Below are 15,655 nucleotides of genomic sequence, written 5' to 3'. Positions count from 1 at the left end.
CCGGAGCACTCCACTAGGACATGCCTCATAGCCTAAATATACAATTTTGTCGTGCTACAAGAAAGGCACCTGTGTTGTTCATGTATTCCATTTTCAGATATTTTGGAAATGTCAACATGCCATGCACTGTGCACACATGCGTGTACAGGGTGTCCAATTCAAGAATGAATGACCACAAAAACTGTGAGGTGATCCATCATACAAGGTGGACTAGTGGCAGCTATGGGGTTACTGCGCCACTGCTGCAGGAATGATAGACTGGGAGGTATATGCTGGCCACAAATTCAGGGGAATCCCCCAAGGTGGAGTAGATTTCTCAGGATAAATTTTTCTTTAACTACGAAGTTTCTGAGAAAGCTGTATAGCTTTTCTTTCTAACTCTTTGGCTGCTTATTTAAGAAACAGCGCAAAGGACGGGACACAGAGACACAAGAAAGCACAAACACAAGGCGCTGTTCTGTCTCTGTGTCCCGTCCTTTGCGCTGTTCCTTAAATATGCAAAACCAACTAGCCCGCCAACTCGCGCTTTTATATGGCTGCACTTGGGTGGATGTCAATGAGTAATTACTCCCTTATTAGAAATCTACTCCACCTTGGGGGCTTCCCCTAAATACTTGACCAACACCATTCCCACTTCGAGTTATAGATCAATTCACTCTCGCCCTACCATCTGATCTGCTGACCGTCCTGGTTAGCTCAGTCGGTAGAGCGACTGCCCCGGAAAGGCAGTGGTGCAGAGTTCAATCCCCAAGTCAGGACGAATTTTTCTTTAACTATGAGGTTTCTGAGAAAGCTGTATAGCTTTCCTTTGTAGCCGTATGGCTGCGCTTGGGTGAATGTCACCGAGTAATTACTCCCTTAATAGGTATATACTGCTGAGAATGCTTCTAAGAATGCTGTTCAGCACATCCTACAATATATGTGCAGCACAACTGTTATGTGAGCAAGCCTCACTTATGTGTGCATAGTGAAATTAATTTGCATACATTCCGTTGCAGCGACTACTCCTTTGTGGCCACTAAACTACAGCGAGATTACAACTAGTTTCACATTAATGTTCAGCACTTAAGTGGGAAATGTGAGGGCACAATATGCAAAGTGAAAGAAATTAAATAAGTGCATTCCCGAAAATTCTGCAAAAATTGCTACAAGCGGCTACAGGTATAGAAATATTATAACATCTGCTCTAGAGATTAGCTCTTTGCTATCAGTGGTTATGTCAGCATGTCACATATTATATTTGCCAACAAGCTAACAAGCATTAACAATAATTTTATGAACTGATAAGACAGATGACCATTTTAAATCTGGAAGTTGTGTTATTTTTTTTAAGTTAATTCATAATTAATCAGAAAGAAGCAGCGTCAAACAAAACATATACCATATTGCTCGCATAATGAATGCACCCCTTTTCTTTTGGTGTGCTGTCTACTGATAACGACAGTGAACGCTAGTAGGTGCTCTTTTATGAATGCTGAAACAACTATATGCACTAACATAAAGCCCTGTCTGTCAAATGTCTGGCCTACTGTGTCTGACCATACGGCACAAACCACCTATTCGAATATTTGACGAAGAATCTGGGAACAAACAGAAACCATGCCTACTTAATGCGGTTGGGCCTTGCACTTAACACTACAGGCTCTGCTTGTCCTCTCTTTGGACAGAACTGTTTGCTGTGGTCTTTAACATGAAACTTGCGCAGAAGAGTGAAGTTTCCTTTATTGAGGAGTCAAGTCATGCCACAAGAAGTATTCATTTTACTAGTCTCCTCTTTGTCCCATTTTTGAAACTTTAAATTTTTCCTGAATAATTTGTTCTGTGTAATGAGTGCACCTCCAAGATTTTTACAGACTCTTGGAGAAAAAAAGTGTGCTGATTATGAGATTAAATACAATAAATTTACAAAATTTCTGAGATGATGTTACAATTGCTGAACGAAGGCAAAGGCTGGGCACATACAGCAGTGAACAAAAAGGTATGATATTTTAGTATTTCGACTTTGGCAAGATAGTGCCACAGTCTTTTACAAAATAAACAACCAAATTTATCACCATATTAAATTGCAGTTTGTTTCTACAGCAAAGTAGTCAAGAACTGCTTTTTATACTGCGTGAAAGCACTGACGATAATGTGGGCTTCATTACTAAATAGGGCACCAATTTAAAAAAAAAAATGAATTTTCACAACAATTTACTGCTGTTAGTATTTTGCATGCCAACCTTTTTTGCTGACACAGCTAGACAAAGCTGAGGCATGGAGCCCAGAAATTCCACAGAAAATTTAGTCAAGAACTGCTTTTTATACTGTGTGAAAGTGTCAGCAATAATGTGGGTCTTCATAACTAAATGGATAAATGGGGCATCAATTTTTTTTTATTCAATGAGTTTTCAAAATAAAGTACTGCTTATTTCGCGCACAAGCCCTTTTTGCCAATACTGCTTGACAAAGCCGAGGCATGGAGCCCAGAAAGCTGTCAATGAATGTCTAGTCTAGGTTTCCACACTCTTACAGCAGCTGGCCGAAATTCTCTTCTGCTCTGCTCACATTTTTTGTACTTAAGATACCGGCCGAAGCCTTTGCAGAGATATATATTTAATTTTAATTATTTCAGCAGACTGGCTAGGCCACTATAAGGTCAACTCTCCTCTTCTAGAAATTTCATGCAAGTGCTTCAGGTTGCCATCCTGTTTAAGCTTATATCCAAAGCCAAAGTTTTTGCACACCTATGGAACTATCATTTCCTAACAATTTTGTGATAAACTTAATTGCTCATTACACCTTTAATTTGGCAATCGAAGTCAGCTCCACAAAAGGAGCAGTTCTATGCTACAACGTCCCCACCTCTATAGTTAAATGCAGAAAGCTGATGACAAGGTTCAAATAAGGTATTTTTGGGACAAAATACCCATAAATCTTATCATTTATACACGCAAGGTTTTATTCGTCTAATATTCCAAACGCCACTGATCCACGCCAAGCAACTTAAAAGCCAACAGGACTACACAAGTCATTATTAAGACCCTCAACGTTAGGCATCTCAACATAAATGCCTATACATGCCTAAACAGGTCATTTCTAACCTTTCTTGCCTGTATGCCTTCATATATTTTTATAGAAAATTTACTGCCATTTCGTGCACACTTGAGAAATATTTTTTGCACTTCCCCACAATCCCTCCTACTAGAAATAATGTGACAGAGATGACATAAAAATTATGACACTAGTGACTGTAATACTGACAAGCTGGGAGTGAGCATGTGAATCTATAGCAAACAACAGTGCACTGCATGCAAGCAGCAAAGCTAGAAAATGTGACTTTGTGAGCTTGGTAAATGTGCAAGCTTGGCAGTACTGCAGTCAGGAGACAACAGCTTGAGGCTGGGAGCAGAAACAGTTGTTGGAAAACAGGGACCTTATGACTGTATCGAACATCAGGTGAGTGTTATGCAAAAAGGATGTAGCTGCATCAAAATCAGCTCTGTTTTTGCCGAGCTTCAACAGCTCCCTCATAACTCGGCATTCTCTTTTTTTCATGTCCGCACCACTGACCTTGCATGACATGGAAAGAATGTTGAAATTTTAAATGTGTCAGGCCATGTTCTCAGAAAAGTGTAAGTCTGGGAACCTCAGGATGTGCAGGGCACATCTTGGAGTCCATGCCCAACAAATTTAACCTATCATGTACTATTCTTACATTAATAGCAGTATTACAATACAAACTAGCACATTTTCTTTTATGTGCTATTTCAGCTTCCTGGTAACAGAAAACAAGAACCATTACTCAAATGCCTCGTTTTGCATTTTTAACTGCCTGCTTCTTTATTTTCTGAAGCCTAAATGCCTCCCTATTTCAAACCTTTTTTCCAGTCTAAGTTGTAAGTTTCCAGGATGTAGTCATTATCACATTGCTGTAATCACTGCAGGCATATATGCAATGATAAGCTCAAACCACAAGTGCTGCCACTCTTCATTCTTAAAGTGATTCAGATTGTGAACGATGCACATAATTAAACACAGAATTGTTAAACTGAAAGCTTGCTATAGTTACTTCAATTCAATATTCACATTATACTGAATGCCAAGATTCAAGGTCCTCTAAATTTATTTTGAAGGATAATTGGCAAAATTCAAGAGAATGTGCTGGGCCTTTAGGTGGGCATTCAATTACAATGCATCACCTCTATCCCTCTATCCACATGCGGTGCACAGGTTTGCTCTGTAGAGGTCAAGTAACACCTTTTATCACAATTGCCAATATGTAACATATGAAAGGGAACCATGTGTGGAATAGCCTACTGGAAATATTTTTCATCATGAACCTAAAATTGGCACCGATCATCTCCAAAGTTATCACTCTCACTGCTGCATCCATGCTTGGAGGCTAAAAGTGCCGTCCAACGACTGTGCTTTGCATTTTTTTTTTCTTCCCTTGCACCCATAGCCCCACTACTCCCATCACTTGGGAATTCCTCAGCCTCTTTCCTCCAATAATCTGCTCCCATTGGTACCAGCCATTCATGGCACCAAAGGAAACTAACACTTCACGTTCATCTGCCATGAGGTGACAGCAGCATAAATAATACGATAGTACAAAAGATGGTTGGTTGGTTGGTTTGTGGGGTTTAACGTCCCAAAGCGACTAAGGCTATGAGAGACGCCGTAGTGGAGGACTCCGGAAATTTCGACCACCTGGGGTTCTTTAACGTGCACTGACATCGCACAGCACACGGACGCCACTCCGTTTCGCCTCCATCGAAACGCAACCGCCGAGGTCGGGTTCGAACCCGGGTACTCCGGCACAGTAGTCGGGCGTCTTACCACTGCACCACCCCGGCGGGGTAATAGTACAAAAGAAGGCAAGTATTTAAAACTGTGCAAGAAATAGCACACCATTTTCCGAGTAGATTGCAAGTCCTCTGCTGCATGCAGAGAAGCCATGTTTAGCTCAAATTTTCATCAGTATGCGATTGATTGATTTGACAGCATTATTTAATATTATCAAAGAGCATTCCAAGGCTTGCTTAAAGAAATCTTGTGCATTCTATGAGGATGAAGATTTGCTTTGCTAACATCCTGCATACAGCATACTGCCAAGGAGAAATACCAGTTACTGCTGAAACAGAGTTTCTCTTGTTGAGTGCTTCAATTTGAGCATCCTGTACTGGTATATTTCATCCCTGTGTCGTTTTTGTTTTCTTTCCTTGCTACCATGGACCAATTGTTCCAAATTTGCACTTCAAGATACTTTTGCCTGTTCACCTTCTCAGCTTGGCTTGATAGCTTTGCGAGTAGCCAATACTGTGAAAGAGCGACATATATATTTCCACTTTTCCAGACAATAGTGCTAAACAAAAAAGAAATGAAATAAACCTTACTTAAGCATCTTTTTTTTCTTTTTACCATAGCCTCTGCAAAGTATCATAAAGTACATCAACATAAGCCCCCTCAAATTTCAGTAATGTAGATCTTCATGTCACACTAGTCCACAAGCTCCAATTTGGCTTCGTCACCATGCACTAATATAGGAGACAGTCATGAGTTGTCACGGGCATCGTTTTGTGGTATAGCATGCAGTTTCAGCAGTGCAAGCTGGAGAGGGTGGTGATAAGCCAATTAGACATGTGCTGCACGGCCTCTCACTGAGCTTCATATGGCAGTCACTGTGATATCATCGCAAGTTCCCTATACCCGAGAAAGTGAATTAACCACAAAATATTATGCGCGTGTATGAACACATGAGTAGGCATGTAATTATTACATCTTTTCCACTCAAAAAGGAAGAAATATTCTGCGCAGTTAACGTGACCAGCTTAGTGTTTCTTTCCGCATGAAGTAGTTCATTTGTCCAAGTTTTAAGCCACTCCGCTAAAGATGCTTGTAGTAACAGGCTGGTGCATAAGAAGGGTGTGGATGGCACTAGCAAAGCACGTGCGGGAGCATCCACATCATACGTGTAAGGTGTTGGGTTTGAGCCTGTGCACCATGGAAACCTACCATTTCTTTTTTTTTAATGGGCATAAGCATCCCCCAGCTCTGTGCTTGGCTGTCCCCAGGGTGGAAATCCTTGGGAAAGGTGCCAATCAAGCTCTGCAACCAATATCTCAACAGTTGCAGTTCTGAACCCTAGAAACTGTATTTTATTACCATGCAACACCAGTTAGGCTTGACGCCGACAACTGAACTTGGAGCTTTACGACCAACTCTAGCTTGTTATAGCAATTACAAAAGCAAGCATCTACTAGTCCACTGCCTAGATTTCATGGCTTTGCCGCACAAAAACAAACCAAACAACCATTATGCCTTTACAAAGTCTTCAACATGATGTTCAAATAAGCTGCCTCTACTAAGTTCCAATTTAGGTTTCCATTCACGAGACTTTCTCATATACAACCCTGCTTCATGTGAGCAACTGAGTGCACTGCAGGTAAAAAATTTACATCTAACTTTACTTATCTTTCTCAAACCAGCATTACAGTTTATCATAATTTAATTATTACGAGTAGACTGGTCTTGCTAGTTATTCATGAAGCTTTTGCCAAGTTTTCCTTATGGTCCACTATCCATGAAAGCTGAAAACCGACGTACAGTGACAAGAAGTGATGATAGAAGTGAATGCATCTCGGAGTCATCATCCTGAAGTTCACGGAGATGGGTGACCAATGTGTGGTTTTGGCGCACAGCTCGGCGGTAGGCACCTGACAGAGCACTGTGGTCACTGCGCAGCCATCCCACTTCTTCTTCCAGCTGAACCAGCTGCTGTTTCAGCTCTTGCCTCTCCTGCTCGGCTAGCTGTTCAGGGAGCAGGCACAAGACATCTGTACTGTCTGCACAAAGCAAATGACCGATACGGTCACAGCCAAACTGGCTGTCATGCTTTTTTTTCGGGTGTCACAGCAATAAGCATGTGAAATACATGACGAAGAAACATGAAAACGGTGTCAGACTGGAAAATGTAGCTTAGAAAGGTCATCGACCTGGCATTTTTATTTCAGGCAAGTTATTGTAGCTTGTGTTTACCTAAAAGAGGTTTTCTTTGTGTACAGGCTATACTATTGGTTAAAAATGTAGTTAATGACCAACTAGTTCGCTTAAGGTTGGCCCTTTAACATACTTGCATTTTAAAGGTATTTAAAGCTTTTGTTGGATGAACAGCCCTGTGCATATTTATGCAGCACAAAGCCCACGACACACACTCTTGCAATGTCACTTCAAAACGTTCAGAAAACTGCAAGGCTTTAAATGTCATTCGACAAATTATCATATCACTTCTGTGTACTTGTTCTTGGTGTTTGTTTGCTTTATAACTAAATGATATTCTAATCTAATGCAAACCTTATTAAGCCTCTGAATGTCAATGCTAATGAGGGCAGGGCTTTGGTAAAATACCACACTACACTGTCCCTCGAGTCTGACCTCACGTAGCACACCCTATTTGACATTAATATTACATACTTTATGCTTCCCAACTATTTGCTTACCATGCTAAAGCTAAATGCTGCTTTTGAAGAGTTTATGAATTTTATCTTGTACCCTTCTCTTCGTCACCTCAATCATTCCCTCATGACTCTTGCTTTGCCATTGCAGGCACCAGGTGATAAGTTGTGCATTAAAAATGAGGTGCTTGCACTAGACCTTCTTGCATAAAGCCAGTGAGCAGCGTAGCAAAAATCATTAATTAGATGCTTTTCTATTTCAACATAGCTCATCACAGCATTTTCAGAAGCAGGGGTGTTGTTCTTCCAATGGCCTTTTGTATGGCTTTCAGCCATCTTGAGTATGGTGTGCATGGAGGCATGAAGCAGAGCTACTGGCACCAACTCACCTGGACCTTAACTGTAAGATTTTCCTTGTCATTCTGGTACTTCTGTTTCAGCTCTTCTAGTAGCCTAGAAAGCAGGGAGCAGAGCCATGAAGTTACCACACAATAAAGGGCCCATTTATTACTAGGGGCAGCTGTACTCCAGGTGAGGGGCGCACCTCTTGACCTCAAGCATGGCTGTTGTATGGAACTGAAAGGAGACTGAATTTTGCGTAGAGATGAGCAACTGGTCATGCTCCTGCTGCAGCTTGGCCAGGGCTCCCTCCAACTCCTGTTTCTCCCTCTCCAGCTGGCTCACCTGCTGGCTCAGGTGGTCCACTGCACAGCAATAGCAAAAGTGAGCACACCCCTCCAAGCAACAGACTAAGGAGGGCACTCTACAACGTGCCAGTTAAGAGCCATGAAGTTGCAGGCACCCCCCACCCCAATTCCTTTGCAGATAAAGGAAACAAACTGCCTTTAAAGTACAGCCCCCATCAAAAATATACGGCCCAAGGGGTTTGCTTATGAATACTACAGCATGCCTCGTTTTGCACCATCAGCAACCATGTTCTCTCAGAAGGAGAAGAGCCTTGAGCCTTCAATCCTCCAAACCTTCGAACTACCAAATGTGCTAGGCACCTCCACTACACAGCTTAGAATAAGACACCATGGACCATATACATTTTATGGGGACTGCACATTCATGCATCACACGTCGCATTAGGCTTCTCCAACTTTGCACTCAAAGCATGCATTATGTGACCTGACCTCTTTGTAGGGCACCCTGGCAGAAGTCTCGATATAAACTTTACTACAGAAATGGCACATTCTGTTCCATTACCCTTGCTTCCATGCCTTTTGCCTGCAATGCTTATTAACTCAAGTATTTATTTTGACATTAGGAACCCCAGCCATGGAAGAAAAATATAAATTCTGCACAAGAAATGAAGACAGCAGAGTCAGCTTCACACAGTAACACATATTGTATTTTAGGCTTCATACCCCCCGAGCAAAATAGCAGAACCATTAAAGAAAGGAACACAGGAAATAGAAGAGCAGCAGTGGAAAAATAATAGCAGCTACACTAAATTTTATCACAAGAGAAGAAAAGGTCTTGTGGCTTGAGCCATGCTCTACAAATAATCCTTTTTTGGCAAGCGTTGACCAAGGTAGTTGCGAATGACAAAATACAACAGTTTTTACCACCACAAAGGGACTTTTCAAAGGCACTTTGAGCATAGAAAATGCTTTAGTGTCCTAGCAGCACAAAAGTGAAAAGATGTGTCTGCTTTTTTACAGTTGTATTTCAGAAGTCAGCAAAGTAAATACAACACAACCACATTCACAATAAATTCCTATCTCGCAACCTCATATGTCATGAAAGAGGCTTCAACTGATGCTAACTTAAATGTGAAAGCTTAATGCCGAACTTGCCAGCACTCACCATCATACTTGTACTGTGACTGCGCATCTTTCAGCTGCTCAAAAAGGTCGCGCTTCTCTTGTTCCGTAGTCTTCGCCTCTGTAATGCTAAAGGAACATCCATAGGTAACAAAGGTTAGAAAAAATCTCAGCTTCAGTCATTACAGTTGCCAATTTGAAAAGAAAAGCCAGCAAATGTGGACAATACCTTAGCAAGCACAATAGAGAGCTTCACAAAAAATTACAAACTGCTGTTTTCATCAAAAAATTTAAGACCCTTGAGCCACCTTGCATATCTTTTCTTTTTTGAGGTTTTCTCTCATACCTCTGAATCATTATCAAGCTGAGAACTATAATGGTACATACAGTATGTGTTCTCTCATGCCTATGTATCATATCACTTCATATCCTTATCAGGCCCAGTATAATATGTACATTAAAATGTTCAGCATTTTTTTTTTTTACTGAAAATGTCCCACTCCTGCAGCCTAGTTTCTATTTTTTAATTTCATATATTGCACATTTTCTGTGTATGACCGATCCCTCCCATGCACTGTTCGAATTTCATATGAAACACCCACACTTCTATTTTTTAAAGAAAATAAAATTTCCGTTGCCAGTCAAGCATTATTGCCATCCAACTGTTCTTTCCTTGTCACTGTCTCACTCTTTTCAGCCGATTCGACAGTGAATAAATGGGCAGGTGGGTGGGTGAGTGGATGCATGAGCGGATAAGTGAGGAAGCGAGCAAGCGAGGGAGTGAATTAATGGACTCTTCTTCAAGGTTTAAGCTAACTTTAAAGTTTGAATATTCCCGAAAAAGCCTGTAAAAAAGCACTTGAGTGCATAACATAATTTACAGGACAATTCATAGAGCTGTTGCAGTTATGATGAAATTATATAACGTCAACTTTGCACACGAGCCTGTAAAAAAGCACTTGAGTGCATAACATAATTTACAGGACAATTCATAGAGCTGTTGCAGTTATGATGAAATTATATAACGTCAACTTTGCACACGTGCAAAAAAGGAGATCACCCTATATGCCAAGCCATATACGAAATTATCATATTGTGAATTTGTAAGTTTAGTGGTGTCCAGTGCTCTTTTCTTTCAGGGTAGGATGCCAGAAACAAGAGGTCAAGAGCAGCCCTAGAGAGATTAACAATGTAATAAGTCATTGATATTAAATACAGTAATCCACTCGGGAAACCTTGCCTTTTTCAAGCCATTTTCAGCCCAAACTTTGGCCTAAAGAGAAAGAAATCTTCAGGAGCTTTCAGGAAATTTTAACAGTCAGCAAGAAAATGAGAGAAATTTGCCTTGCTAATCTATAAATTATTAATGTGACACCACAGACATTTAGACTCCCTGTCGAAGATTAACAGACAGAGAAGAAGATGGTTCCATCTCGTGTCTTCTCTCGTGCTCTTCTATATACCTGCCTTCACACCCATCTTTGCATAGGGTGCAAATACAGTGCAGTCTCCAAAGACATGTTTCTCAATGCTTAGCTGCATCAGCGATATGCAATATGCTGCTCAGGCCACCTTAATCGTATGCTGGTGGCTCAAGCTGCTGTTGGGCAGCCTGCACAATATTCCAACCTCAAATTTATATTTTTTCTATTCCCAACGTTTCAGTGTCAAACTATATGGCAGGTATATAAATTTAGAAATGAATATTGTAATAATCATGTTGAGCTAAAACAAGCCTCAGTTGTGAAAGTCCAGAAAAGGATAAACATTTCTCTTAATCGTTTACATTTTTACAAGCTTAGCAGCCCAATGTAGTGATGGCAACCAACTTTTCTCACAGGTAGAATAAAGAACGCAAACATGTATAGCGAGTAGTACTTGGCAAATTCCTGCACTTAAGTTTTTATTAATTCCGACGAACCGCAAGGATGAATGAAAAAATAGCATAAATTAATGTTGATAAAACTGTAGGGAATTTCAAACTGCCGCACGAAAAAAGTCACCCCCCCCCCCCCCCCCGCCCCCCCAAAAAAAACTTCCAGGTCTAAGTACGAAATTCCTTACTACGGCATGGAACCCCACTACAGTACTAGTACAATATACTACCAGCGAGTAACAATCAATAAAAGAGTCAGAAGAAAATTCAGGTTTTAAAATAAACCAAGAATAATTTCCACAATAAACTTACCACTTTTCATACTGCTTGAGCCTTGTATTTTCTTCAGACACCCTCTCAACACTCAGCTGCAGTTCTTTCATTACTTCCTGCAACATACAAACGCATTATTGAAGCCATTCAACCTTTTGTTCTTTCCATATGTGTAGAGAAACCTCACTGTTTAAAACATGCACACCATGTACCTGAACCCCCACCCCTGCTCCCTTTTCCCGAATACTATATTCAGAACAGATGTACTCACTGAAATTCCTTCGAACTGCTTCAGTTTGGTGGTGAGTGATTTTATCCGATCTTTATATGTCAGGAGTTCATGTTTCATAGCATAGTTGTCTTGGAGTAATGATGCAAGTTGCTGACAATTACATCCTATGTAAAAAAAAAATAAAAATTATACTGGTTATATTTCAGAACTTGAAGTTTCTTACTCCTTGTCATACACTGGTTACTTCACGCTTTTCTTAAGGCTCCCATCCATTGTGCACGGCACTACAACATATAAAAGATACACCTCACACGCTGGCCATTAGCTATAGTCTTATCTTTTTTTTTTTCTTTTTTTTTCCAAAAAAAAAAAAAAACATTGCCCACAATTATGTTACTTCCTAATGTGAAATTTGAGCGCAGCTCATCAGCTGTTTCACCTTTTCGATAGATTGAGGCAAAGTTTTCAAGCAAGACACTTATGTACATTACAGACAACTTTTTTTAATTTTTCACACAAATTTTATCAAGAAACATTCCACTAACAGTTCTTGGCTGTCATGAAAGAAGCTTTGTGGTCGGAGAAATGAAGAGAGCAATTGAGTTATCGGAGGTTGCGGGAGGCAGCCCGTGGGCCCATAGGAATGTTGCGCAACGAACAGATAGCAATGACTGACTGGTGCCGCTGACACCGCTAGCGAGTGAAGCGAGTGAGAACGGGATGCACGCACCATGATCCGCTGATAGAGTGCCGGCGTTTCGGCAACCGGAGAGCACCCTCGCCGCCACGCAGGAAGAGGGGGGGGGACCCCCTCCTCCTCTTTCTGCATGGCGGCAACGGTGTTCTACGCAGTCACATTGTTTTGAATCGCTAGCCGAAGCACCGGCTCGAACTGGGGGGATGAAATGGGGGCAGAGCTGGTTATGAGGCCGACGCGGCCGACGACGCGAAACCCAGGAACGGGCACCAAAGAACTGCACTCTAAAAACAGTAAGAGTATATGCCAGAAGACCTTTACAAAATTATGCAAGTAGCCCCAGTTGAAGAGGTGGCACTCATACAGGTACAAGAAAATGCATGCTAGTCTCACTTAGCTGCCATTAAATCACAAGTGCCAGAGCTTGTTTCTGTCAAGGTTGAACATTATTACCTTAAACGGGGGTTCTCAAATGTTTTTGCCTCAAGGAGCCCCAAAAGCATTAATATGTGCCAGAGAGCCCTGCTACTGTCACAATAAGGAGGTGGTGCTTGTGAACGAACCCTTCCTAGATTTTTTTTTTTTTTTTTTGTCGGTTAGCTCACTTTTGGTAAGCATCTTTTTCTGTAGTGTCATCATCATCAGCATCAGCCTGCCTATACCCACTGCAGGGCAAAGGCCTCTTTCATATTCCTCCAATTTACCCGGTGCTGTGCTAGTAGTGTAGTGCAGCCTAAATTATGTGTTTAATTTTGCGTACAAATTTTTACAGTGACATAACTTCTATGAAATTGCAAACAGGCTTTTCTGCAGTTCTTGTATGCTATCCTGTAAGGCAAGGGTTCTCAAACCTGATCAGTTGCTTATTAAATGCCCACCTCTAAGTCATGCTCAGACCTTTAAATCCAAGGCAAGGATACAGACATCCACAGCCACACTACAGTCAGGCAAGAGCTTACGGAAGCCACAAAAGCGGCTTGCAGAACCCCTGGGTTCTTTGCAGTTCTTGTATGCTATTCTGTGAGGCAGGGGTTCTTAAACTGCATTTTGTGCAGTTTTGCAGTTTTGTAGCAGCTATATCGTGTGAAAATCTGCACGGATTAAATGCACAATTTAGGCTGCACCACAGAACAAAAAAGATTTCACATCAAAAGGGCTCCTATTAATAAATTAATTATTGTACAAACTTAGGCATCTAACTTTGCTGATAGTGCGAGTTATGCTTACATGCACAAGTAAGCTGACCTTGACACTACACAATCTCAGCTCAAAACTTGATACGAGAATATAGTCATTTTGAGGCAAAACGTTACTTCCTTAATACGATGCCACTTCATGACTTAATGCTTATTGTGCCTACCACAATCCCAGCAGTCCCTCTTAACCTGAGTCGTTTGGGGACGTAGAGCCATATAAACCAAATCAAACCAAACAATCACACTAGTGACTGCACCACTACTTCGTTTTCATGCAAAAATGTGGTGAAGATCCACATTATCATTGGCTGCTGATGCATCACACAAGCTGCAAAAGCCCTGAACAGAATTCACTAGAAGTAGGCACAATTTCTTGCACACATTTTTGGCACACCTAACATATACACACTGGTGATGAAATCAGAGTGCAGCATCTGCAGTAAAGATGAATATGCTGTGTTCTCTTGAAAAGAAAAGCCACATTTTTACATTCACTGCTTGGCATAATTTTAGTACAAATCTCGATGAAGGTGCACTCAGCCTCCAAAGTACTTTTCATAACACACCCAGCTGAAATGGCTACCCTCTCCAATTAAATTAGTCACAGGATAACATAAACACACCATGCACAATTTTAACACTAAAGTACTTTCCTCACCGTGGTGGCACAGTAGTTAGGGCACTCGACTGCCATTCAATGATGAAAGATCGAATCTCGGCCACGGAGGCCACTTTTTAATGGAGGCGGGAAGCAAGCCGTCATGTGCTATGCAACGGCAGTGCACACCCCCAGGTGACTGAAATTTCCGGAGCCCTCCACCACGGCGTCTCTCATAGCCTGAGTCACTTTGGGATGTTAAACACCATAAACCAAACCAAACTAGTACACTTCATAAATACCTGCAGTGTTCTCACACAGAAAAAGAGTCACTCAAACACATTTCTATATTATACAGTAAAAGCTCGTTAATTCGACTCCCGTTAATTTGGAAAATCGGATAATTCGACCTTCGCGCCTGGTCCCCAGAATTATGTATAGGAGTCTATGGGACGAAACTCTCGTTAATTCGGATGGATTTGACCGCACAACGAATAATTCGGACAACTTCGGGCAGCTACCGAGGCTCGAAAACGAAAATAAGACGAACGCGGCGCAATAGCAATACCCAAAAACAGCATCGCCATGAACATCAATTAATCAACTTGGCTTGACTTGTGGCTGGATGGACGCTTTTTCTTGTTTTTTCACGAGTTGACATTACTGGGGGTGCCATTTTGTCGTTTTGCTGCTGTTGGTGCGCTAAGCTGTTGTATAGAAGACTGCTCGCTTTAGTGCAGCTCATTGCTTCTCTGTTGTGCGCTGGTATCATCGCACTCGCCCCCGATGGCAACACCGGCGAAATGGCCGAAGAGCAACGAGGCCAAGGACTTGGCTACCAAAGTGGAAATTTTGCGGGCCCTTAAGAACAGGCTCTCTCGACAAGAAGCAATGAAAAAATATGACGTTAAAAGGAGTACTTTAAGCAAATATGTAAAAAATGAAGAACAGATTCTTCAGGCGTTCGAAAGCGAGAAGTTCCAAGCGTCAAGAAAGCGTCTGCAAACAGCAGCTCATCTGGAGTTGGAAGAAGCCTTGCTTCGGTGGGTGGTCAACTCACGTGATGCCAACCTCCCATTGAGTGGACCCCTCATCATGGCGCAGGCCAAGAGGTTTGCACTGATGATGCATATCGATGGATTCAAAGCGTCAGAAGGGTGGTGTGCGTGCTTTAGAGACAGACATGGTCTCGTTTTCAAGACTGTGTGTGGCGAAAGAGGTGCCGTCAACGAAGATGTTGCCAACAACTGGAAGAACGCTCAGCTGCTGGAACATATCGCAGCATATGATCCAAATGACATTTTTAATGCTGATGAAACAGCACTTTTCTTTAAGGCATTGCCTGACAAGACTGTGACAATGAAAGGAGATCCCTGCACCGGAGGAAAAAGGAGTAAAGAACAAGTCACCGTTCTTTTAGTCGCAAACATGACAGGGACAGAGCGCTTGCCGCTTGTCGTCATTGGAAAGGCACAAAAGCCACGGTGCTCTAAGAATGTGCCTGCTCTTCCAGTGGAGTACCGGGCTAATAAAAAGGCCTGGATGACATCGGAAATTTTTCGCAGCTGGATACAAAAG

The 15,655-nt window shown here is 41.7% G+C and overlaps 1 protein-coding gene across 8 annotated transcripts in view; it reads right to left on the bottom strand.

Moving 5' to 3' along the window:
- The window catches only part of LOC146204252 (uncharacterized), a 67,397-nt gene that overhangs the window by 41,174 nt on the left and 10,568 nt on the right, over nt 1–15,655 (bottom strand). For 6 of the 8 annotated variants that reach the window (XM_084589200.1, XM_084589197.1, XM_084589195.1 and 3 more), the window contains exons 5-11: nt 11,626–11,750; nt 11,394–11,470; nt 9,249–9,334; nt 7,981–8,140; nt 7,826–7,889; nt 6,589–6,792; nt 5,998–6,090 (exon numbers count right to left, since the gene is read on the bottom strand). In XM_084589200.1, coding sequence (XP_084445326.1) covers nt 5,998–6,090; nt 6,589–6,792; nt 7,826–7,889; nt 7,981–8,140; nt 9,249–9,334; nt 11,394–11,470; nt 11,626–11,750 — 809 coding nt within the window. The remainder of the gene's footprint in view (nt 1–5,997; nt 6,091–6,588; nt 6,793–7,825; nt 7,890–7,980; nt 8,141–9,248; nt 9,335–11,393; nt 11,471–11,625; nt 11,751–15,655) is intronic. The other 2 variants (XM_084589201.1, XM_084589203.1) reach the window with 2 other exon arrangements.

This window comes from Amblyomma maculatum, chromosome 1, assembly GCF_055883805.1.
Source record: "Amblyomma maculatum isolate TAMU_Amacu chromosome 1, ASM5588380v1, whole genome shotgun sequence".
Classification (NCBI taxonomy): domain Eukaryota; kingdom Metazoa; phylum Arthropoda; class Arachnida; order Ixodida; family Ixodidae; genus Amblyomma; species Amblyomma maculatum.
This window is presented reverse-complemented; position numbering and strand designations above follow the sequence as displayed.